The sequence below is a fragment of the Sceloporus occidentalis genome, unplaced genomic scaffold (genome assembly GCF_023333645.1).
Source record: "Sceloporus occidentalis isolate IW3139 unplaced genomic scaffold, rSceOcc1.0.p SCAF_2, whole genome shotgun sequence".
Classification (NCBI taxonomy): domain Eukaryota; kingdom Metazoa; phylum Chordata; class Lepidosauria; order Squamata; family Phrynosomatidae; genus Sceloporus; species Sceloporus occidentalis.
The window spans coordinates 38,938,191-38,964,887 of NW_028316982.1; the positions used below are offsets into that span (position 1 = coordinate 38,938,191).

Sequence of the window (26,697 nt, forward strand, 5' to 3'; positions counted from 1 at the left end):
CAAGCCCCAGCGAGGCCTTGGAGGATTCTAGGGCCCCGCTGGGGCCTGGGAGACTCTGTAGGCAAGAGGTGCACCATGTTAAGAACTGCATTAAGCACACTTAGGCTGCTGCCACACTGCTTTCACTCTCATCACTCCAGCCTATGGAATCCTGGGATTTGTAGTTTGTTGTGGTGCCAGGGCTGGGCTTTGAAATCTCAGGCATAAGAGAGGCAAAAGGCTTGGGCTGCATCTACACTGGAGAAATAATCTGGTTTGAGACCACTTTAACTGCCTCGGCTGAATGCTATGGAATTCTGGGAATGGTGCTCTGTTCCAGCTCCACAGCAGAATGGCAGTTAAACCCCTGGAAAGCTCTCTGACCAAGGTGACCAATGCCCTCACCCCAAAATGTAGGGCACCCAAGCAAAAAAATGTAGGACATGGCCAAAAATAAAAGCTAAAAACACCCATGTAATTATAAATCCATGCTTCTTAGCCATGATCCAAATGGAGGACATGTCCTGGAAAAGGAGGAGGATGCCTGGTCACCTTGTCTCTGGTCCAAAATACACTGCTGAAATAAAACAATGCTGGACTGAAATGCCCAGAGTTCCTCACCAAAGCTGCATCCACACTGAGGAAATAATCCAGTTTGAGAGTGATTTAACTGTCCTGGGTTAGTGCTGGGGAATGCTGGGAATTGTAGTACACTGTGGCCCCAGAGCTATGTCTGACAGGGAGTCCCATAACCCTCCAAACTTAGTTGAACTGCAGTGCCCAGAATTCCTCCCCAGGTGCATCCACACTGAGGAAATGGTCCAGTTTGAGACTGCTCAGTGCTGGGGAATCCTGGGAATTGTAGTCTATTGTGGCCTCAGAGCCATCACTGACAGAGAAGTCTCAATGTCTCCCAAACACTAACATTTCCAGGATTATTATTCCTGCAGTGTGTGAGAGAGATATAAAAGCTAGGGACTAGATTCATTTGGAGGATCTCTGTGTCCAAAACACACTGCTTGGACTGCCAGGGCTCAGTGCTATGGAATCCTGGGAATTGTAGTTGATTGTGGCACCAGAGCTCTCTGACAGAGAAGGCCAAATGCCTCACAGACACCAGAATTCCAGAGCATTGAGCTTTGGCAGTTAAAGGGGTCTCAAAGTGCAGGGGCGGGGGGGGGGGTAGTGTGAATGAGCAGCTCAGGCTGTGGCTACTCTGAGAGGAGGAGAAGGAGGAGGGAGGGAGGGTGCCAAGGGAAGTGGTCAGGACCACAGGAGGAGCCCCTGCTTTTCCTCATCATCGCAGCCTCCTCTCTTCCACCGCTCTGCCCCCAGGCAACACCTCCTTTTGTCAAAAGAGCTCTGGTGCCACAAGAAACTACAATTCCCAGAATCCTATAGCACTGAGCCATGGATGTTTAAGGGGGGGTCAAACTATTTCTGCAGCCTTTTGCTACCCCAAAGCCCTTCCTATTTACAAGCAAGGCAAAATCTCTTCCTTCTCCAAGCCATTGAAAACCAACCCAAGTGGAGGGCTGATTGCTTCTTTCCCATTGGTCAGCTTCGGGAGAAATTTGCATATTACAAGTAAAGGTGTTTAGGGCCTCAAAAACGATCCTGTGATAAAGAATTACAAGAATATTGACGCGGTATACATTTAAAAGATGAGGCAATTAAACTCCCAGACAACATGAATGATTTATGGCCTTTTTTTCTTTTCTTACTGTAACCTGGAAAGTAATGCCTCTTGCAAGGTTTATATACCAAGTGGGCTGGCCAATAGCTCTGAGTGCCAGATGTTTTGAAGAGCTGCTCTCTAGGCTACGCCAGTGCGCCAGGTGGGGAGAGTGGCGCACAGCCGCGCGCAGGACGGCGGGGAGGAGGCAGGGGAAGCTCGAACCTTGGCCTGGGACCGGGAGGGCCCCCCCAAAAGCGGGTTTGTCATGGGGCCACCGGGTTATGGCATCCCTATTCACAGGGACAGATATAAGTGAAAACTAGCATCTCTGTTTAGAATTAAGTTAAATTCTCCTTGAAGCCCATTACATTCCTCTGTTGTCCTCTCCTCTCCTCACCAGCTGGATATAGAAAATTCTCAGCTGCACATGGGTTAGCACAAACAAGGGAACACATATTAACAATTGATAAAAATGTCAAAATCTCCCTGCTTAAAGATCTCCCAGGGAGAGCTTGAAAAAACAGCTCTGTTTGCAGAGAAGCTGACAGGAGAGCAACAGAGGGCCAGATTAATACCAGGGACAAGAAAATGGCAAGGAGCCAGCAATCAAAGAAGGCTGATAGAACAAAGAGGCAGTCAAAGTGGAATAATCATACCATAATTGTCTAGTGTAAAATGGCTCTTCAACCCTTGAAGGTATCTTAAGGTAGATAGGTACAGCATGGAGATTAGAACCAGAGGTAAGGTTTCATTGTGGAATTGGATCTACACTGATCCACCACTGCTGTCAGGTTAGTCACAGACCTAGAGTTCATAGAATACAGAAACATAGAACTTACAGTTGGGAAAGACCCCAAACATCATCTTACACAGTAATCCTCACTCCTCAGGCTATATGATGTGGAAGATGGGCAATTTCCTTCCTAATGTGCTAAGGACCAGTATTATGTTTGTATCTACTGGCTACATTTCTTTCTTTCTTTCTTTCTTTCTTTCTTTCTTTCTTTCTTTCCTGGGAACTCTCCAGAGATCAGCAAATGTTCCAGGACCATCATTTTCAGTAGCAGTTATCTATCCCAAATCATGCCAGTGCAGGAAATCCATTGCAAAAGTGTCATTGACATAAGCTCAACTAACCTCTATTTAAAAACTATAAGGTCCACTAATGATGAGGTGAGTAATTTTCACCACCCCCAAACATGTAGCTGCTGGAGTGGGAGCTTGGTTAGAGCTGTTTTCTCTAAGGAAAAGTGAGGCTCAGACCACCTCTTTCAGGGGACAACTCACAGAGGTATAAGAAAATATATCAATATTTTGTTGTTCCGTTATTCATTTGAAATAATCCAGCTTTCCTTCATTAATACTTTCCCAATTTAGTTCAGAATATGACTTTTAGTATAGCATATGCACTTATGTTTCTTTCTCTTCATCACATTCCCTTTTTATCTATTTTCTTTCCTCCCACATGTCCATCTTTGGACTCAAAGCTCTTCTGAGAAAAGATTTACTTGAATATATGTCATGAATTCCAAAAACAAATGAGAAGCAATAATAGTAATAATTTGGCCGGTGTCTATAAAATCTTGATTTGCTGCTAGGAGCACAGTGGAAATACATGGAGTATGATAGTGGAAGAATGAAGGATTTCACTAGAAAGGCACTCCAAAGAATGAATTATAGACTGTGAGCACTTCTTATTACGAGTAATTGTCTGGAAAACTACAGGCAGGAAAAGCGAACTGATGCAATTCAGTGAAAAGCAAAAGAAATAGACAGTTTCTTATTGATTGAAAGTATGAAATGACAGTTTTTCAGGCCTATGTGATGCTTCCCCATATGCTTGTAAATGTACTAAATAAATCTTGAAATTTACAAGTTAAAAGTAATTGTTGGCATTTTGTATTGCAGTTGTAAACTTGCAATCTAGAGTTACAAATCCATAACTGCTCCATATTCACTAACACTACATATTCATAATCATGGCACTATTGACACAATTATAAACACATCTAACCTACCTGAGCAGCCAGCAGATACACTGAGCAAAGGAGGTCTATTCTTCTCCCAATTAGCATGCAGCAGGATATTTCCAGCCGCATCCCCAGTGAGGAAGGCTGAAACAAGGAATTGCAATAGAGGTCCTGCTTCTGATTATTGCAGCCTTGTTCATTAGTAGGATAGGGCTGGAAACATCATCCTGCTACATCTCAATTGGCAGCAAAATGGATCTCCATAGCCTGGTGCAGCTGCTGGCAGGTAAGTTTAACAGGTAAGTTTCGAGGGGCTGAGCCAGAAGATAGCACTTATTTATGCATTGTAACTAAGCAGGCAATGAGAGATCTCAGCCTGAGTGTTACTCATAGTTAATACTGGTTCCACAAGATATATACATTACATCACAAATTATCTAGTTATAGCACTATCATTCCAATGTAACTGTCATGGCTGCATTCCATCTAATCCTGGGGTTTCCAGTTTGGTGAGGTAGTAGTGGAGTTGTTTAAGAATTCTAAATACCCTTCCCATAAAAAGGAAATCCCAGGATTCCACAGGATGTTGCCAGGAATAAACATATTAATTGTCTAGAGTAAAAGGGCTTCTGGTTTCTGATATATCTGTTTAGCAATAGCAGCCATCTGACTACACTGCTCCCTCCATGCATTATGCTGATAATAGGAAGAAAGCCCGAAGTAACCAGGGGTATATTTTTGTGGCGTGGAACAACTCTCAGGTTGATTTATAGTTTTGCTGCTCAGAATAATTTCTGGCCTCAAATCCTTTAATTATGTTTTTCTTTTTACTTTGACACTAGGCTCCAATTGGTGAATCTTAAATTTCTTGTGTTAAACACAGTAGACCTCACAAACACTAGGTACTACAGAAGCACAAAGGCACGTGGATAGTCACATTTCTATGTCTCTAAGGCAAAGAGTATTTTCTTGGCTTGGGGCTTAAATCACTGAGGAATAGTGATCTTTTTTTTTATTTTTACAGGTGCCTGCTGTTCTGAACTGAAGAAAAAAATCTTCCCTGCAGCAAGTGACTGTTCACAATATTTGCTTGAAAATACTTTGTAAAGCACTCAGGGTGTGGAGGCTAGCAGTGGTTTGATACTGAGGTAGACAACTGTGACCCTTCAGGCATTTTGGGGTTGTAATTCCCATGAGCTCTTGCCAGCATGCAATAGTAAGGGATCATGGGAGATGAAGTTCAGTGACATCTGGAGGGCTAATTTGTTCAATTGTCCTTTACACCAACCCAAAAGTGGGACAGTTTGCAGCTGTTGGGATGGCATTCCCACCCCACTTTGAGCACTAAGCATTGCATGGGTTTCCCTAAGCATCTACTTTCCTCTCCTAGGTGCTACCTCATATTTTATAATAAGCCTTGGCGTTTTTCTAGATACTCATTTTAGTAATAGCCAGTGTGGTGCAGTGGTCAGAGAAAGGGCTCATACTTAAGTTTTTGTATCGAGGATATCAGAATCTCCTCAGTGATGCAATACTGAACCAAAGTTCCCACTACATTTACTGCAACCAGATCTCTTCATGGCATTTTAACCCTGTTGCCATTCACACTGCTAGCGTATCAATTTAAAATGAAGCCTCCATTTCGATGTGTTCGATTGTTCTTGGTTGTTTTTTTTAATGTCAATCAAGTGATGTGCATCTTCATTATTCCACTTTTGCTTTCACTGTTGATGACATGACTCTGCTTCCGTAGTTCGAATCCAAGCACAAATAAACATATAAATGTTTAAATAAGCCTTCTGATGCTAAGCTGGGGGAAATGGGGGCGGTGGTGGAAATACCGATACGATTTATGGAGCCAGTGTCTTCATTGGCAAGATGAGATGGGTATGTTTCACTTCTCTACAAGTAACCCCTTCCTTCCTGTTTTGGAAGAATTGGTTCAGAATGCTCTGAATCAAATGACAGCACATTCTCATTTGCGGCAATCCACATCTTTTCAAAAGAAGCAGAAAAAATCCTGGTATCCTGAGTTTTCAGGCAGCCCCCCCTCCCCTGGAAACTACACTGAGTGCATGTGGGGCAACTATGAATGCCATGGAAATAACCCAATTTCCACACTGGGTTATTTCATAGTGTGAATGGGCCCTAAGAGTGTCGGACTAAGACTCTGGAAAACCAGAGTTCAAATCTCCACTCAGCCATAGAAACCCACTGAGTTATCTTAGGCATGTCATACACTCTCAGCCTCTGAACAAGTTTCCCAAGTAAAATATGTGATAGGTTTCCCTTAGGATTACCATAAATCAGAAATGACTTGAAGGCATCAAGAATATCTGATTTAAGTACAGGGGAATCAACAGTCAAATCAACTGCTATAAAGTTTATGTGAAAATGAGATTATACACTGCCCTAAAAATCCCAAGTCTTTCCAGACTATAGAAAGCATCCTTCCTCACACATTGAGGCATACTCATTAATCAGTATAACACAGAGAACAGGGACGTAGCCAAGGGGGGGGGGTCCTTGGGGTCCGGACCCCCCCTTCCATTAGAAAAATTAATGGTGCGTGCTGCTGCGCCGCCGCACCCAAGCCCCATTATAATGGTAGCACTTAATCTGGACCTCCCCCCTTCCTAAAATCCTGGCTACGTGCCTGCAGAGAAGTTTCTGTAAGCTGACACTAGTGGAGACACAGTAAAGAAATAACTTTACATTTTATGTGAGCACTGGCCATTTGCAAAGCCAACATCCCACGAGCACTGTTATTTTTTAGGCTAAAGAAAATGAGAAGCAGGCTTCAAATTAGTACTAAATCCAAAAATCTGAAAGGCTGTAAGTATCTTATTCTTCCCAGATGCTAATGACAACAACAAACAACAACATATTGCTCATGACACACTGTCAAGTTTTTGTTCAACATTTGGTTTTTAACATGCTGTCATTTTTTTTTAATCACAAACTGAATAAAGAAATCCTGAGGGTTGGCAAAATGCTGTGCTCTTTCTTTGCCCCTTTATTTTGAAACCTAAAAGCCAAACTTTGACTCCCTCAGAACACTGAAGAGAATTAATAACTAAGAGAACACTTGCCACAATCAACACCAGATGATATCACCCATGCCAGATTGCTGTTTACTTCTGTGTGGTCTGCAGTGTGGTGTGGGAAATTTTTATTACATTTTAGATTTTCCTCGCAAATGAGGGGAAATGCTTTTATCACCCACCAGCAGATGTCTCTGTTACTCTCATCTACAAATACATATTGTCTATGGGAGGAGGAAAGACATGCAGCTTTCACTACATACAGATGGGTATTTGGGAGCCACTTTCTTCTTTCAGTCTTTGTTCTTCTGTCCATCAAGTTTCTGAAATACAGAAAAATCCAATCACATCAAAGCAGTCAGTGGGATTGCTGAACCTGAGTGGTGAACCCTCACAACATTTTGAACTACAAATATGCTGAAATTCTAAATTTAATAAAATCCAAAAAACTTCGAAAGCTTACATGTAGTTGTGAATTTTGGTTGGCCGAATAAATGTATCATTGTCTGGATGTAATTGTGAGTTTCATGCTTAAAATGGATCAGATGTTCATCACAGCAAATGCTCAAAGAGATATATCATTCTCTGAAGATGCCAGCCACAGCTGCTGGCGAAGCGTCAGGAATGAACATTTCTAGAACATGGCCACATAGCCTGAAAAACCCACAAAAAAACTATAGAAATATCATTCTTGATAGAAAGAAACTGCAATTTGCTTTTAAAAAATAGAATTAAGAATTCTTTAAAATACCCCTTGGAATGGTTTTCATGTATTCTAAGGAATGTCCTTATTTTAAAAAGAAAGAAAAAAAACACACATTGGCATTCAAAAGGAAAATCCACAGAGCAATGAAATACAGAACACAGAAAGGTTGCTTTGTACTGAGCCAGAACATCAGGTTTTCTAGTCCAGTGTTTGCACAGACCTAAAATAGCTCTCTAAGGGCCCATACAGACAGGCCAAAATAAAGCTAATAATAATAATAATAATAATAATAATAATAATAATAATAATAATAATTTTATTTATATTTCCCGCCTCTCCCTGGTTCGGGTCACTTTGGAGGTATGCTTTTTAAATTATGCATACATCCTAAGAGCCCAGAAGCCACGCCAAAGCCACACTCCAGTCCTAAGGACTGGAGCACAACTTTGGCACATGCATCATTTAAAAAGCACCTCCAAAGTGACCCAAAGTAGCTTTATTTTGGCTTGTCTATATGGGCCCTAAGTTCCAGGTAGAGATGTTCTGCTGTCTGATGTGGGCCTGGTTGGGGAAGCTGCAGGGACCAGGATACTGCAGTCAGCCACGTAGAGTATCCTATTCAGTGCAGACAAGGACAGCTTTGTATGGAAAGCATGGGTGCAAAACATAAACTGGTGGTGGGCAACCAAGGGCTCTTAGGGGTTCTCCCCGCTCCTGGTTTAACTTCAAAAACCTGTGCAACTGACTGGGTCAGCTCTCTGAAGGAATGATGTGCCCCATTCTAGCAGCCCAGTAAGTGGAATGTAATAGGGGAGGAACAGAAAAGAATGGATGGCAGAGAGAGAGAAAGAGAGAGAGAGAAAGAGAGAGAATGTGTCAAAAGAAGTGTAAAGGGAAGTAGCAACTGGTGGCTTCTATGCTAGCTAGAACAATGTATCTACTCTGGGTTTTAGTCCAAACTGTTTACAAAACAGGTTTTTAGCACCTTTGATGCTTATACTAAAGCCCACAATGGTTTCATTGTCCCACTGACATGGAAGCCAACTGCCATGGGAAAGTGGATGAACTCTGGCTCTGGTCCCAATAGGCTTCAGGCTCATTCATGGTTGGCATGTTACACCTACCTACTATCCCAAAGTGAATGTGGCCTTTCATTTAAAACAAACAAACAAAAAACATGATTGCCCAGCCATGCACCAGATGGTAGCACTGTCTCTAATATCTGTGTATAATTTCATACACAAACCAGCAAACCAAGAACAAAATGCTGGTATTTTTAGAATGCAAAGACTGAAAGGATGGCGATATCTCGAAGCATTAAATTTTGCATTACACTCGTCACCCTTCCCCAATATCTGTATAATGGGGCTGGAATCAGTGGGCTGAGAAGAAACAATTTAAAATCTTTCTACCTTCTACTGGCAAGAAGGGGTGGGGAGGGGGAAGAGATGGCAATAAACATATAGCATCCAGGTTGCATTACAATACAGCCGGGACATTAAGACGTGCTCAGAAGACTGATGAACAGCCTTGCTTGGAAATAGTTAGGACAAGAGACGAATCCCTGCAAAATCCACTCAGCTATTAAAGAAGAGAAAAGTATTTAAGAAAAGAAAACTTGGATGGAAGCTCTCCAGGGTTGTGTCTTTAATTTGTTCCCTCTATGGAGTTTATCATACGGGAGGAATTTCTCTTAATTTCAAATGAAAAGGAAATGGGGCCAGAACGCATTCATGTGAATTTGCTAGTTCAGCGAATTTACATGAATTTGAATTGTGTTCAAATTGACTTCCCATTCCCCGAAAATAGCTTCCCATTGCCTGAAATTGTGTGTGGTAGTCTATCATACAATAACGTGAAACCCCATGATAGCATTCGGATTGCCATTGGATTATACTTCCAGTTTTCCTTGTCTGATAAACTCCTATGTTTCCAGACACATAAGAGTCACATAGAGGCTGGAGTCCTGTTGGCTGGTTGCAAGTGGAGTAGAGCAGACCCAGTAATAGTGCGACTCTATTCTGCTTTTTTCAGGCCTCACCTGGAAGACTGTGTCCAGTTCTGGGCACCACAATTCAAAGACGATGTTGACAAATTGGAGCACGTCCAGAGGAGCGCGAACAAAATGGTGAAGGGTCTGGAAAACTTGCCCTATGAGGAAAGACTTAGGGAGCTGGGCATCTTTAGCATGGAGAAGAGACGGTTATGAGGTGATGATAGCCCTGTTTAAGTATTTGAAGGGGTGTCACACTGACAATGGAGGAAGCTTGTTTTCTGTTGCTCCAGAGAATCGGACCCAGAACAATGGATGCAAGCTCTAGGAATAGAGATTCCTCTTCAACATTAGGATGAACTTCTTGACAGTAAGAGCTGTTTGACAGTGGAACACACTCCCTTGGAGTGTAGTGGAGTCTTCTTCGTTGGAGGTGTTCAAACAGAGGCTGGATGGTGTAGTGGTTAAATGCCTATACTACAACCACTCACTCATAAACCACAAGGTTGTGTGTTCAATTCCAGCCAGGGCTCAGGGTCGACTCAGGCTTGCATCCTTCCTTCTGAGGGCACTAAAATTAGTACTCAGATTGTTGGTAGCAATTAGCTTACACATTGTAAACCGCTTAGGGAGTGCTTTAGTGCACTGATAAGCAGTATAGAAATGTACTTGCTAATGCTATTGTTGTTGGGGGGGGGGGGCTTTGACTGTGGCTTCCTGCATGGCAGGGGGTTGGTCTGGATGGCCTCTTCCAACACTATGATTCTGTGATTCTATCAGTTGTTGAACAGTAGGCAAAGGGATCTTGTAGCACGTTTGAGAGCAACTGAAAGAAATAAGTTGGTAGCATGAGCTCTTGCAGACTTGAACCTACTTCCTCAGATGCATGCGAAGGCATTGAAGAAAAAATGTAGGACATGAAAGCTAAAAAACCACCCCTATAAATATCAAACTATGCATCTTAGCTCTGCTGAAAATGGAGTACATTTTCAAATCCTCCTAGACAGGATGAAATATTGGACAGGTACTGGAAAAGGAGACTGAGGGTGACCAGATGTCCTCCTTTTTCAAGACATGTCCTACATTTCAGCTTCCTGTCCAGGAGGAATTCCTAAAACGTCCTCCATTTTGAGCAGGGCTAAGAAGCACAGATTGATATTTATAGGAATGCTTTTTTTTTAGCTTTTATGTGGTCACGTCCTACATTTTTCTTGAGTGTTCTTGAATGACCAGGCGCCCTCAGCGCAAAGGAGGTCAAGGCATGCAAAATGCAGGTCATTCAAGAAAAATGTAGGGCATGCTCAACAAAAGCTAAAAAACCCACCATCTCTCCTATAAACAGAAGTCCATGCTTCTTAGTCCTGCTCAGATTGGAGGACCTTTTGGAATTCCTCCTGAACAGAAGGTTGAAATGGAGGACATGCCTTGGAAAAAGGAGGAGGATGTGTCTAGTGACCCTGCTCCTCCATTTTGTGGCGCCTTCTCCTCTTCCTGAGGCGAGGCGGACCTTGAAGGAATGAGATAGAGGGCGGGGCTTGGACGAGGGGGCGGGGCTGGGGGCGGGGCGTGGAGCCAGACCTCCTTCTTGCGCTTGATTGTTGTTGTGGAAGGAAAGAGGGCGGGGCTTGGCTTAGGGGGCGTGGCGTAGAGGCAGCCTTTGGTTGTTGGAAGAGAAAGAGGGCAGGGCTTGGTGGAAGGGGCGGAGCTGAAGACTGAAGGTACAGCCGGCCGTTGGTTGTTGTGTGAAGGGGAGAGTCTGAGAGGAAAGGAAAGTGGGTGGGGCTTGGCAGAGGGGCGGGTTTGAAAGCGGGACGTGGAGCTTGGCTGTTGGTAGGGGAGCGCGCGAGATGACAGCGGAAAGAGGGCGGGGCTTGGCGAAAAGAGGGCGGGGCGTAGAGCCAGCCGTTGGCTTGGTTTTTAGTGAGGGCGCGCTCGCCGGGAACGAAGAGGGCGGGGCTTGGTAGAGGGGGCGTGACGTAGAGCCAGCCGTTGTGCTTGGTTGTTGGGGGCCGAGAGGGGCGGGGATAAAGGGCGGGGCTTGGCGGAGGAGGTGGGGCCGAGGGCGGGGAGATGACGAAAGGGGCGGGACTGAGGGCGGGGCGTGGGGGCGGCCCTCCCCGTTGCGCTTGGAAGGGGGGGCATTCTGAGGCGGAGGAGCCGAGCGCGCCAGCACCGCTGAGGAGAGGCTGCGAGCAGCTCACTCGGGTTCAGCCTCCGCTGTCCGGAGCTGACTCCCGCCGGGCAGATGTGAGCGAGCCTGGACAGAGCCCCTTCTGCAGCCTCCGCTCCCTAGTCAGCCATCCCTTCTGTCAGCCCGCCCGACGCTCCAGCAGCGCCCGGGAGAGAAATATGTGGCAACCGGCGACTGAGAGACTGCAGGTAGGGTCGCTCAAAGCCACATCTGTAATGTACCAGGGGCTGCATCCACATGGGAGAAATAACCCGGTTTGGCACCGCTTCAACTCTTTTTTTTTGTGTGGCTCAAGGCTGGAATTCTGGGAGTTGGAGTTCATTGTGGGATTACAGAGCGGAGCGGTGTAACCTGGTTTGGCACCGCTTTAACTGCCCAGGCTCTTTGCCTGGACCATCATCCCTGGCTTGCAGCTCCCCGGTTGCATTCCAGGCAGGACTGGGGAATCTTGACTCCAGATGTGCCTCTCTCTCTCTCTCTCTCTCTCTCTCTCTCTCTTTCTTCTTTTTGGCAAAAGCACCAAAACACGTAGGCACACGGCGGAGCTATGGATGGATGACTTGCAGATCTTGAGGGGGGTTTGTCTCTTCTTTGGAGATCTTGGCTAAATCCACATTGTAGCAGTAACCTGGTTTGGCATTGCTTTAAGCTGCAATGTGGATGGAGTCTGTTTTCTTCCCTGAGACGCTCAAAAGAAGGGCCGCCTTTGGAGAAGCTGTAAGGAAGCATCCTTTCTGACCTCCCCAACCTAGTGCCTTCCCAAGATGTTTCGGGTTTCACATCCCATCATCCCTAGCCGACAGGGACAATGGGAGTTGCAGTCCACAGCCTGAGAGCACCAGCTCTGACCTAAGCTCGCTTTCTCAATACCTTTAGTTGAAGGTTTAAACCTCCTCCTCCTTGAGGAAGAGGGGGAAAAGGAAAGGAAAGGAAAGGAAGGGGATTACTTTTATGTGTACCAGTGTTTGGAAAAGGAGAGATCTGAATGCAAGGTGACTAGATGTCTCAACCACAGCGGAGGACAGGGCATCGCGAAATATAGGGCTTTCGAGAAAAATGTAGGACGTTATAACATACAGAAGCTAAAAACACTCATGGAAATGCACATTCATGCTCAACATGGAGGACGTCAGGGAGTTCCTCCTGGACAGAAGGATGGAATGGAGGGCATGTCCTGGAAAAGGAGGACACGTCACCCTGGAATAGATGTCACAATCGCAGAGGCACCACAAAATGTAGGGCATTACAACATATAAAAGCTAAAAACATTCATACAGAGATGATATTGGTGCTAAAAAAATGGAGGACATTTTGGAATTCCTCCTGGACAGAAGGTTGAAATGTAGAACTCGTGCTGGAAAAGGAGGACATCTGGTCACCCTGGACAGATGTCATAATCACAAAGGAGAAGGAGGCACCACAAAAATGTAGGACATTCAAGAAAAATGTAGGACATGAACCTAATGAAAGCTAAAAACACTCCTACAAATGTAAATGCATGCTTCTTACTCCTGCTCAAAATGGAGGACATTTTGAATTTCTTCTGGGCAAAAGGTGGAAATGTAGGACCTGTCCTGGAAAAGGAGGATGTCTGGTCACCCTGAGGTCATAATCACAAAGGAGGACAAGGCACCACAGAAATGTAGGACGTTCAAGAACAATATAGGGCATGACCCGATAAAAGCTGAAAACGCTCATATAAATGTAAATGCATGCTTCTTAGTTTTGCTCAGAATCCAGACGGTTGAAATGTAGGTCATGTCCTGGAAAAGAAGGACATCTGGTCATCCTGTCTGAAGGGTGTCCAGGAGTTTTATTGACCTCCCGCCCGCTGCACAAAACAACTGTCCTGGGGTCTGTTGTAGACTGTAAGAGGAGCATTGCTCAACCCCACACACAAACCCCTGGCTTGCAGAGGAAGAGTCATTTGCAGAAAAAGATACTGAGGTCCCTTGTGTGTGTTTGTGTGTTGGGAGGAGTGTGTTAGTGGGGAGGAATCAGGACTGTTCTTGCTGCAGGTCCCTCCTTCCCTCTCTCTGTCTGACTCTTCCTCCCCTAAAATATTCTCCAGATGGTCAGCCAGAAAGACTGCCAGATAAATTTATGGAATCCCACAGACAAACTTTTTTGGCAGGCCAAAGCTGCATTAAATCTCAGAGTAAACGCTGAAGAAATTCTGAAGTGGCAAAACAAAACAGTCTTGATGTCTGGATGGCTGAAAAGGCAGGGCAGGAAGAAAAAACAACAACATAATGCAAAATAATAGTTCATAGCGTAACATGGGTGGGAGACGTGCACTTACACACTCTCGCAGCAAGTGTGAATCATTGTATTGCAGTGATAGTACACTTACTCTGTGGAACGTTTTTGAGCTGACGTGGGGTTGAGTTTCTGAAATTTGGTTTTTCGTTTTGAACGTGGGGCATCTACATCTCACTTTTCCTCTGAAGATATTCCCTCACAATGGTTTGTTGTTGTTGAAAGTCATCAAGTTGATTTTGATTTTTGGAGACCCTATGGATGAGAGACCTCCAAGTCACTCTGTCATCAACAGCCCTGCTCAGATCTTGTAGACTCACAGCCAGGCTTCCTTGATTCAGTCTATCCATCTGTAATTCACTCTTCCTCTTTTCATACTGCCTTCTACCTTGCCAAGCACCCTACGGAGCTTATCACACGGGAGGAATTTCTCTTAACTTCGAATGAAAAGAAAGTGGGGCCAGAATGCATTCATGTGAATTCGCTAGTTCAGCAAATTTAAGTGAATTCAAATGGCGTTCGAACTGACTTCCCATTGCCCCAAAATAGCTTGCCATTGCCCAAATTTGTGTGTAATCACCTCTCAGCCGATAACGTGAAACCCCATGACTGCGTTCGGACTGACTTCCCATTGCCCGAAATTGCATGTGGTAGTCTATCATGCAATAACATTAAACCCCATGATTGCGTTCAGATTGCCATTGGATTATACTTCCAATTTCCCTTGTCTGATAATGTCCCTAGTCTTTTCTAGTGAGTCCTGTCTTTTTGTGATACATCCATAGTATGACAGTTTCAGTTTAGTCGTCTCAGTGTGATACGTGGAGTGAAGGTCTTTAGAGAGAAGTTAGGATCTCCTTATGTGATGCTAGATGTGTAAAAGCCCTCTGAAGGTATTTCTGTGAAGATCCTGTCCAAGTAGCAGCTGCCATGTCTTAGTGATCCCCCCCCCCCCCCCCAAATCTAGGCCAGTATTGCTACTCTTAAAATAAAATAAAATCCTACTCAGTCAGACATGACATTCTTCCCTCAAGGTCCAAAGTATATGACTCTTGGAAAACGGACTGTTCTGGCTTGTATTCCATATTGTTTCCATACCAGAAACATTACCTTTTTATTCAGTGGCTGTTTGGAAATAACATCCATTAAGGTTTTTTTCCCTGCTGTGTACACTGTCATTTTAGTAATATTGTTTTCCGAAATCAGACTGTTATGTAAAACTGTTGGCACACTGAAGCCCTAAGCAATAAGTTGTGGAGATTTTTTTATAAAGGAAATTCATTCTGTAACCTTATGAAACCCACCGATAAAATGACACCCTTACCTCAAGCCATCCTGCTTCAGATGCTAGAACTTCTGTTTATAATTATCTGGATTATGCAGCAGTGAGGTTTAGGCTAAGTTAATGGAGCTCATTGTTATTAATTTTGTAACTTCTCTAGCAGTGTACCATGATTCATGCACTTCCCAATTTAGAATTTACTTGTCAGATATAATTAGGCTCTTTCAAAATTGGCATCATCTGAATCATTGTGACAGTCTATTTACCCTGAACTTTTTAAAGTGTGTTACTCTTATAAATCGTGTTTGCAGCAGAAGACGAAGAGAGAATTTCCCATACTATCTTGTCTGTTGACCTCTCTGTCTAGAAGCAAAGTCCAACTCTAAATGCATCAGCAAAGCTTGTTCCTGATATTTTTCTATGTATTGAGACACAAGAACTGTAGAATAACAGAAAATAGTGATTATTTCAGAGGCATTTAATTATTAGCAAAAAAGATACAGTTCTTATGTCACCCATGATCAAGGATTTTTTAAAAACGGCTAGCATCCTAAGTTATTCTGATGGCTGTTGTCAGTTTTACTGAGGTTTCTTCCACAATGCAACTACCACATTTCTTTGTATTCGTGAACGTTGAACACATAGGTCTTAAAAATGGGCCACTGGTTTATATCTGATCTTTTGCAGATATAAAGTGAATAGTTGAGCTTACCATGTGATGCATACTGTCTCAGTAGCCATGCAAGGGATCAGTTTCCTACCCAGTCCTTTCCACAGCATTGATTAATGTAGCTACATCACTGTTCCTTGGAGGTTCTAGGTGGTTGCTTCTCAAAACAGAATTGACCAAAATATGTTCTCCTTGATTGCGTGTGGGCTGATCACTCTTGGACTTTTGGAAGAATTTGTACTAAGAAAAAGGAGAGAGAGAACAGCTCTCTGTGATGAGGGATTCTGAACATGCTTGATCCCTATATTAGAATCATATAATAGAATGATAGAGTTGGAAAAGCCCACAAGGGCCATACAGTTAGGGTTGCCATAAGTCAGGAACTCCAAACCGGGACAAATGTAGGACAAATATAGGACAACATTTTCAAATGTGGGACATGTTTTTTTAATGGAGGACATGCAATTTTTTTTTATGATTTTTAAAAAATGTTCATATAAATGCATGTTTCTTAGGCATGATCAAAATGGAGGACATTTGGGCATTATTCCTAGACAAATGGACTTCCCTTTCTGGGCAACCCCCCCCTCCCCACATTCCAAACAACACATTTGGGCATTGAACATCTTGTATATTTCAGAGGCTTATTGCATAACCAAACTCTTTGCATTTCACACTGAACATGGGTTCACATGGCTATGCATATTGAATATGTCAAGCTGGTTTAACAAGAAGTGGATTTGCCCTCGGATTCAACTCTACTTCTCAGAAGTGTGTACTTGGGCAAGGGACTTTAGTTTTTCTTCACTGTGCATGAGTTTGTAAACATCAGAGCAACTTACATTGGCCATGCCTCAGAAGCTGATTGATATCATCATCATCATCATCACCACCATCATCATCACCAGTATCATTGTTAAAACAAGGCAGACCTGTTAGCATTAAAAGCTCCAAAAATACACAGAAAGCACCATTTGGAAAGTCACACTGTCTTGCCTTCAGAAAGAGTGAGTGCATGCCTCAGAAACTGACTGATATCATCATCATCATCACCACCACTATTATTGTTAAAACAAAGCAGATCTGAACAAATAGAATGGAAATCCTTCTCCTCCTCCTCCTCCTCCTCCTCCTGTTACTCTTCTTCTTCCTCCTCTTCCTCCTCCTGCTACTCTTCCTCCCTGTTCCTCCTCTTGTTACTCTTCTTCTTCCTCCTTCCTCCCTCCTCTTCCTCCTCCTTCCTCCCTCCTTCCTCCTCCTCGGGCCCGGGCCGGACCACGTGGGGACCAGAGGAGGAGCTCCTCCTCTTGAGGCTGACTGGCCAATGGGGGCAGAGTGGAGTTCCAACAGCCTGCCCCCTGCCAGCAGCCATTGGTCAGCCAGCCCCGGGAGGAGAAACTCCTCATATTTAGCCGTGTGCGCGGCCCTGAAAGCGCGCGCAGGGCAACTGAAAGCTGCCGGCCTGAGCGAAAGGCCTTGGCAGCAGCAGCCTCAACAGCAGCGCACTGTACACTGTGCGCGCTGCGTACAGCGCAGCACAGCACAAAGGCCGCAGGAGCAGCTGCGTGCAAAGCAGAAGGGCCATCGCAGGCGCCGCTGGCACCAGAGGGACCCGGCAGGCCCCTGCGGAGGAGAAGGAGGAGGCAGAGGAGGAGGCGGACATGGAGGTGGGTGGCCAGCTGGCTGCATGAGCCGCGGGCAGGGCAGTCCCACTTTTGGCGGGAAACTGGACTGGGACCGGGCCAGCACCACCAAAAGCGGGATTGTCCCGCCTGCAGGTGGGATATGGCATCCCTACATACAGTGCAACCCTTTGGCATGCAGCAACACACAATCAAGGCACCCCGGACAGATGGCCATCCCGCCTCTGTTCAGTTATGGAAAACTCTGGGAGTTGCAGTTACCAGAAGATTGAACTGAAAAAAATTATGCCAACAGTGCTTGGAGGATTGAATTGAACTTGGAGGACTGAACTGAAAAAAAATATGCCAACAATGCAGAAACAGCTGGGAAAGTGCTCTTGGCTGACAGTTTTCTTCCTTTCCTACCATACTTAGTAAATTTAAGAAGGAGAGTATAGAGCAAAGGTTCCCAACCTGGGCTGCCCACACCTCCAGGGGGTACACAATGGAGTTTCAGGGGTGATAAAGAGTGGATTGTGTCCTTGAGTGATTATATTTGAGTGACGAGTCATCACTCATTTTTTTCTGAATAAATTAGAATCTAATTGCTCAATATAGAGTGCATTTTATGCACTGAGTTAAATGCCTATTTTTAAAGTTTAGTTTGTTCACCAACAGTATTATATGTGGTTCAGTTTGTGGTTTAATAATTAGAAATTAGACTTCATTTTCAAATCTGATGTTGCTTTTTTAAGGAGTGTGAGCATTAATCACACCAAAGGGTGTGGGGCATAGAAAAGGTTGGGAAGCACTGGTGTAGAGTGAAGATGCTGGAAAATCGCTGATACAGAATGATTTTAAAAAAAAAATAGGAGTGAAATTTGAGAGGGTGTTGGCTCAAATTATATCAGACCAAAGATTTATGTATGTATTTGACTGGGGAATGGTAGTACTTCAGCATGGAAGCTTAAATACGCAAAGCAAAAATTGGACAAAGGAAAAGATTGCTAGCAATAGGAACTGAGCCATTTTTAAAATAAAACATACAGGCTATTTGCATGTTGAAATGTCTTAATTCGAAAAAGCTGCTAGAATCGTTTAAAGACTGAAAAGTTGTCAAAACACATCTGGAAAGCAATCTGTGTATATGTGCCTTCAAGGTGCGTGGCGACTTATGGTGACCCCATGAATTTCATAGGATTTTCTTAAGCAAGGAATACTCAGAGGTAGTTTTGCAAGTTCCTTCCTCTGAAATATAGCCTATAGCTCCTGCCATTTATTGGTTTTCTCCTATCCAAGTACTAACCAGGGCTGACCTTGCTTAGCTTCCAACACCAGACAGGAACTGGTACCTTTAGGGTTACAACTAGTTAATTGTTTATAGCTTGGAAATTATCATTATTTTTTTTTTTTTACTTTCCACGTATTTTACTCATATAGTAAATAAATAAAGATGCATGGAAAGAAAAGGCCCATGGAAAACAAGGCATACTAAGGCTTGCTGTACCTTCCCTGTTACCAACCTCATAGAGTTTTTAAAGTATCTAAAAAAGAAAAATCTGAACATATTAGACCACGGACATTGTTCCCTAGCAGACTGAGGTTTTATTATTTCTACAGACAGAACTGAAGAATTAACTTCAAAGAATGTAGCAGAAAATCTGAAGGCTTGAATTGGTGCAATTCAGTTAAATTTGGTCTCTCTAAATGTTAATATTTTCAGCAACTTAGCGTACATTTACCCTGCTTTTCAGAGAAAAATCTTGCATTCTAGTACATTATGGCATCTGGCATACATATGGCATTCAGAAATCCAAGGTAGATGTGATGATGGCAAACATTTTTGTTTGAATGTGAGTCTGTCCCAGTCATACTGTGTGTATGAAGCAGGGGTGGGGATCAGAATATTATGTGTCTATGGGGGAGGGGGGATGAAATTTGTGGGGCATGGGCTGGTATTCCGCCCCCCCTCCCAGCTTGTTGTTTGTCTGCAAGTGCTTGTCTTCTGAGACATGCCCTGATAATAGAAATAAAACTGAGTGAAAGAGAGATCCGCCAGGGGCATGAGTTTGCCAGAAGGTGGTAATGATACAGTGCAGTAATGGATGATTGCTCATTGGTCTTTAGTTTGTTTTTGTTTTTTTACTCTTGTAGTCTTTTTGTTTAAATTCCTTTACTTGGACCTCTTGCTTCATATATGCTTTTTAAAGAAAACATTTTCTCCTAAGGTTCAAGATGGCAGCTTTTATTGGGTGAGATAATAATACAACCCACCCTCCATATTTGTTGCTTTAACTTCTGAAGATTTGATTATTTGCAGTTTTGATTAATATGTTCACTCTAGGAATCTCTAGGTCCGTGGTGGCAAACCTATGGCACGCATGCCCTGTCTGGCACACAAAGCCATTTCTGAGGGCACACGGAGAGACAGGAGGGCAGGGGAAGAGGGGGAACAGGTGCACACCTGTTCCTCTTTTCCCCCCTGCCCTCCCATGCCTTTAGATGTCTCCGAAGTTAGAGTTTATAAAAGAAGAAATAGGTCAAAGAATAAAAGAATCTTAGACCTGGAAGGGACTACAAGGGCCACCTCTGTCATGCAGAAATACACAACTAAAGCATTCCTGAAAATGCCAATCCATCCTCTTTTTAAGTTGGAAAGAACTTGAAAGCACACAACAACAAATGATGGAGAATCGATGGTATGGAATTCCAGGATTTCTAGTTTTGTGAGATATAATCATAGAGTTGGAAGAGGGCCATCCAGTCCAAACTCCTGTCATGCAGGAACTCACAATCAAAGCACCCCAGACAGATAGCCATCCAGCTTCTGTTTACAAACCTCCAAAGAATATTTGACTTTCTCTGTCAGAGCTCAGGTGCTGCACCAGACTACAAATCCCAGGTTTCCTTCTCATTGAGCCATGGCAGTTAAAGCCATTTCAAACTGCATTATTTCTGTTGTTTTCTTCATACCTGCATTGCCATTGTAGTGACTGCTCATCCATGGTAATGATCATCCAAGGTTCTTTTATCAAGAGAAATAAAATTAAAATCATGTGCAAGTTCCTCTTTGGGGTTAATAGTGAGGCATGAGGTTTTTACATAATATATCAGTAAAATGGTACATGTTTCAAAGTACGGTACCTTTCATCTTAATCATGAGTTCTTATCTGTAAACCAGGCAGCACATTTAGAGTAGTGTATGACCTCAAATAGCTCCATCCAGTAATCACTGGTTTGACTGTGAAAATACTACCTTGTGTGTTTTTGTTGTTTCATATTAATTTTTCCTACCGTCTAAATGATGAAATGAAGAATTAGATGGAGAATGTTTGTGTTCTCTTCTCCCTCCCCTTAATTATACTTTCCTAATTCCCTGTAACGGACCCCCTCTGAATGATGGCAGGCGCTTGGGCTTTACTTATCCCACCGCTGCCACCTAATTACGCTGCCACCATTTATGTACCGGATGTCCAAACCACAAGCCTTCTCTTTTTTATGGCAAGCACCTGGGACTTTTGTTATCCCACCGCTGCCACCCAATTATGTAATATGAACCCCCTTCCCTCTGGCAGGTTCACCTTATTTAATATAGTAGCGTGGAGCTGATATGTATGACTGACAAGCTTTTATGTAAACCAAAATATAAAACTTTATTAAACAGAATGGTTGAACATCTCTTTCTTGAACTGAATGATAGTATGTAAGTGCTAGTTCAGGCACAGGTTACTTAGTTACACTTGTATTATTTGACTCAGCTACTGTCACTTTACTTTTCCCTAGATATCCCTCTATCACCTAGAGACTTTCCTGCCTCTCTTTAGACAGTTCATTCTCTTAACTCAGCCACCAAGGCTAACCATATCCCGCAGGATATTACACTCCAGTCCCTCCCTCTCCTAGAGGTCTGGCAGTGCAACGGTAGGGAGTCCTTTCTACACAAACTCTACCCCTAACCGTCCTTCTCGAGCCCTGGAACCCTCCCTCTCAGGATCCCAGCCCCTAACTAACACATTCCCGCAGGAACTCCTGGACCTCAGTCCTCTCTCCTCAAGATTCTAAACCCTAACTGCTGTTCTAAACTGTCCCGGTTCCAATTGACTCCCCAACTGTCAGTTCGGAATCTTCAAAAGTTCCAGCCTACAGGCTATTGGCTGGTCCTCAGCTGCCTTCTGATTGGACAGCTGGGAGTGCTCTCCGTTACATTCCCACACAGAGATTCAGCATGATATAGTAGTTTAGGTTTTGGAGTAGGACTCTGGAGACCAGGGTTTGATTCTCTGCTCGGCCATGTAAACCCACTGTGTGACCTTGTGCAAGGCATACTTTCTTAATCTTAGAGGATGCCAAAGGCAAACCTCCTCTGATCAAATCTTGCCAAGAAATAGGTTTAGATTATTTGAAGAACCATATTCTCCATTATAAACCAGCCCATGCTTTGCGATCTGCTGGGGAGGCCCTTCTTTCTGTCCCACTGTCCTCACAGGTACATCTGGTGGGAGCATGGGAGAAGGCCTTCTCAGTGGCTGCCCCCCAGGCTCTGGAACTCTTCCCAGGGAGGTTAGTCTGGCCTCCCTGCTTTCTTTTCAGAGACAAATAAAGACTTTTCTGTTTCAAAAGGCATTTGATGAATGACTATATAAAGCTCAGCTCCTAACCAATGCACTGCATCCTGCATATCATTGTGCTGGTGTGTCTGTGGTCCAAAACACACTGCAGAAATAATCCAGTTTGAGACTGCTTTAACTACCCTGGCTCAGTGCTAGAAAATCCTGGGAATTGTAGTTTATTGTGGCACCAGAGAACTCTGACAGAGAAGACCAAATGTCTCACAAAATTACAGTTCCCAGAATTCCCTAGCATTGAGCTAGGACAGTTAAAGCGGTCTCAAACTGGATTATTTCTGCAGTGTATTTTGGACCATTTTGCATCTAACAATAAATGTTTTAATCTGGTTTTAATTTTTTTGATTGTTTAATCTTGCTTTAACATTTGTATCTTGCTTTAACATTTGTATCTTGTATTTTTTAACTTTTTGTAAGCCACTTTGAGTCCCAAACTGGGAAAAAGGTGAGATAAGATTTCTTTCAGATTGCCATGCGTTGGAAACACCTTGGAGGCACACAACAGCAACAACAGTTCCCATACATTTTCTCCCCTGAAAGTTGTGTTTTCTCTTAGCTAGGCAACACTACAGAGTGTGATATATTAGGTGATGGTGGTGGGAGGTAGGCAGGAATGTTAGTCAAGACACAGTTTTCTTTCTTGTGGCTGAAACACCAGATAAATGTTGCTGTGGAACATCAGGCAGTGAAATAATAAGATGCAAACACTGCCAGTTATACCAAAGCAGTAAAGTTCTAGTGTAGACATATCTTAGAACCATAGAATCGTAGAGTTGGAAGAGACCGCAAGGGCCATCCAGTCCAACCCCCTGCCATGCAGGAAATCACAATCTTGCTAATGTTCAAGTGACTACACTGTTCTGAGATAACTGTTATGTAATTTCTGCTTTAATATCATTTACCTTTGGCAGTCCTGATTTAATTTGGTTGGTTCAGTTGAGATTACTGTAAGTTTACACAATTCTAAGACAAAAATGTTTTATTATAAAATGCATTATTATGTATTTTAAATTATTTTTACTGATTCCTTTGGTTCTGAAACCTCAATACAGTATATGTATGTGCAACCCTGTCTGTGCCAAAGGTTTGACAGATAACAGCTAGTTGCTCTGTATAATTCACATGCTTGTTACAACTGTTGTGATGACTATCGACATCAGAGAATGAGAAGTGGCTATCCAGTGCCCACATGGTACTGAACTCAGGAGGGCTTGTGGTTACTTAATCCCTTCATTTAAAATTAGTTACAAATGCCGGAATCCTATATCACCTTCTGCTTAATATAATTTTATGTATACTTAACTAAGTAGCAGGGATGCTAAGAAAGAAACCCTGTTAGTGAATTGCGAAGATGCGTATCAACACACTGACAGGAGTGTTCAATGCACATTGGTGCCCAATATGCATCATTCCTATTGTTCATCAGTCTCATTATGCATTGGTTGCATTGTGCAACAGCTACTTTGCCAGTTCTGCTACATAATAACATAATAGCTCTCTCTGCTGGATACGGATGTTACAAAACTGCCCATTTCTAATTTCTGCATATGTAAGTCCACTTATGAAGACATGACTTCTGTACAGGGTGCTAGCCAAAGTTTCTGCGCAAAATACCATGCACAGAAATTGTATTAGAATTATTGGATAAAGCAACATTATAGTACAATGATGTGCTAAAATAGATTACAATAAAACAATATTATAGAGTTAGATGAAAATGAATCATTTACATTAATTTTCATGGTTTTTGAAACAGATGGTTCTGCATCAAAGCTAACAGATGTTGCACTTGCATCAGTTGTGGCAGCTTAGTGTTGAAATGTTGACATACTTGCCAAAAATGCCATTTTTGTTTCTAGGAATTAACTTTTTGCCTCTTAGTAAGCTCTGTCTTAGGCTATTTATGTTGTTATTTCCTTGGCATTGCATTTGCATATAAATAAGCTACATTACTAATCTCAGGTAAAATGGGACATGTATCATGCAAGCCCTCTAATTATTTACTGGCGGACACTCTAATTGGCTTCAAGAGGATTATTCTAGAGTTAGTTATCAGATCTGCTCAGCTGTGGCAAAACTGTCATTTGATGGTGATGAACTGCATACTGATTTTTGGATTTTTTTCATCCAGGGTATATGTACAAATATTATACCTTTCAGAAGGCTGTCATAGGTGCATATAAAATTGATTTCAGTCATTCTCTATGCAAAAAACAATGCATGTTCTATTTTATCCAAGCTTGACGTGTGTACAGACTGTATTGTTTAAAAAAAACAATTTGCCACTTAATTTAACTGCTTTTGTTATCAAGATCCTTTAGCTGTCTTCATAATGGGAGGCAAGAAAGCTGAGTGTTCTTTCCCCAATATTCCTACTTGATCTGTTTATTTTAAAGAATGGAGGTAAATGTTAGCTTTTAATGCTATTTCTGTTAGCATAAAACTCTCACACAGTAGTCTCTCAAGCAAGATGTCCTCTAAAGAAAATACTGTGGTCTAGGCCCAAGGCTTCCCTACTTCAGATAGAGGAGATCTGACTTATACATATTCATGGATGAGTGGGTACTTTATCAGACCTTAATTGCATGATATGGAGAACATTGTGATAATTTCTTCTGTTTTGTCAGGCAGTTTGAAGTAATAGAAACAAGCAGAGTGCACTTGTTAGAGTACACAAACATGTCAAAAAATGAAGTCATAATCTTAACTTTAATTTTCATTTGTGTTCTGGTGCTATCTATAACACGGCCCTTTGAATCCTTCCCAGTTTCCCAGAAGACAGTTAAAGTTGATAATTACAGGGTTTCATTCCTGTGCAGTTGCCTCCTCTAACCCAGGGCTCTTTCACACTATGCAGTTGTAGCGCTGTGGTTCCACTTTAACTGACATGGTTCCATCTTATAGAATCCTGGGATTTGCAGTTTAGGGAGGTATTTTTAGAATTCTCAACTAGGGACCTCTTGTGCCTAGCCACACTACAAACCCCAGGATTCTACCTGAATGAAACCATGACAGTTCAAGCAGAATCACAGTGCTATATATAAAAATAAAGTGCATACAATCTATGATCTCTTTACTGATGAGGAGGCTGACCTGGCATGCTGTGTAGAAACTTGGTTAGGAGAGGATAGTGATCCAACATGGGCACAGGCTCTCCCAGCAGTGTACTGTGTTAGTGAGCAGGTGAAGGAAAGTGGGGAGGGGGATGGAGCAGCTGTGCTCTGTAAAGATCATCCTAACATGGCCAGATTACTTATTAGGAAGCTGAACCACACTGGATGTATAGTGGGGCAAAAAAGTATTTAGTCAGCCACCAATTGTGCACGTTCTCCCACTTAAAAAGATGAGAGGGGCCTGTAATTGACATCATAGGTAGACCTCAACTATGAGAGACAAAATGAGAAAACAAATCCAGACAATCACTTTATCTTGATTTGGAAAGAATTTATTTGCAAATTATGGTGGAAAATAAGTATTTTGTCAAGTTAACTTGACAAAATCTTAAAGTGTAAAGATATACAACTGAGCACCCAATTTAGAATCATGCAGGCCATTATATTCCCCACCCCCATGTATGGATGTGAAAGCTGGACAGTGAACAAAGTGGATAGGAAGAGTATAAACTCATTTGAGCTGTGGAGCTGGAGAAGAGTGCTGAGAATACAGTGGATAGCCAAAAAGACAGACAGCAGCAGATCCTAAAACAGATCAAGCCTGAACTCTTCCTGGATGTCAAGATGATGAAACTTCATGAGAAGGCATGATTCGTTAGAAAGAGAATAATGGGAGGGAGATGGCTAGATTCAATCAGGGAGGTCACAGGACTGAATATGCAGAAGAGCAGTGGAGCATAGGGGAAATTGGAGATGTCTTATCCACAGGGTCACTGTTGGTTGAGGTCGACTGGAAGGCAGATAGGAACAACAACAACAACAACCTCTTGAAGATCAATGTATCCTTCAGGATTTTGGAAAGCTTTGGACAGTTTTATGGCTGTTAACCACCAACAGTCCTGTTGAAGCCCTGCTCAATAAATGGAATCAAGACCTGACTACTGACATGACCTTTCCCAAATGTCCTCGCTGACCCATTACTAATTGGGGCTCCTTGAAATACAGAGGGCCTGAAACTAAGCATGACTGGAGTGTAGCTGTCAGAAAACTTGACTTATTACTGACAAGACACAATATTGAGAATATATTTGTTCCTGTAAAATGGCAATACATGTATGTGCTGCACTTGCAAACTCATGTCTAGCTGAATTGTTCAGGGTGGTGAAAGGTTTAAGTCAGACACCCTCCCCCTGAATCCAATTCTAGAGCCTTCGGCAGTTCACTGTGATGCTGTAATAATCACTTTCCAGATGAAATTTATTGGATAAGAGCTGATTTAAAGGCTGTCATTATGGCAGAAGTCTACAACAAGGTGACCAGTGACTCTTATGAGTAGGATTATACTGATCATTTTCAGTTGGTGAGATCTGGACAAGCTGCTAGGGCAAGTAAGGAAGATGTGCTCTCAATCCCTGTCCTTCTTAGCTGGCTGTTCAGGTAGGAGGTGCAGTTAGATATAAATTACAATATATTATTATCACATATCTCAGGGACGGATGTTTTCCATCATGTTTAAAAGAAGCAGTGCTGGGACCATTTCATCCCTGGATATCCTGACTTTAACA

General features: G+C 42.9%; 1 protein-coding gene across 2 annotated transcripts in view; it reads left to right on the top strand.

Moving 5' to 3' along the window:
- Window positions 1-11,068: 11,068 nt before the first annotated feature.
- PID1 (phosphotyrosine interaction domain containing 1) overlaps window positions 11,069-26,697 on the top strand; it is a 138,615-nt gene continuing 122,986 nt past the window's right edge. Inside the window, exon 1 of one of the 2 annotated variants that reach the window (XM_089509157.1) lies at window positions 11,069-11,088. Coding sequence is in view for 1 of the 2 variants with exons in the window: in XM_089509156.1 (XP_089365282.1) it covers window positions 11,720-11,749 (30 nt within the window). In the remaining variant the exon portion in view is untranslated. Of the gene's footprint in view, window positions 11,089-11,529; window positions 11,750-26,697 lie in introns of those variants that run through there. The other variant, XM_089509156.1, reaches the window with a different exon arrangement.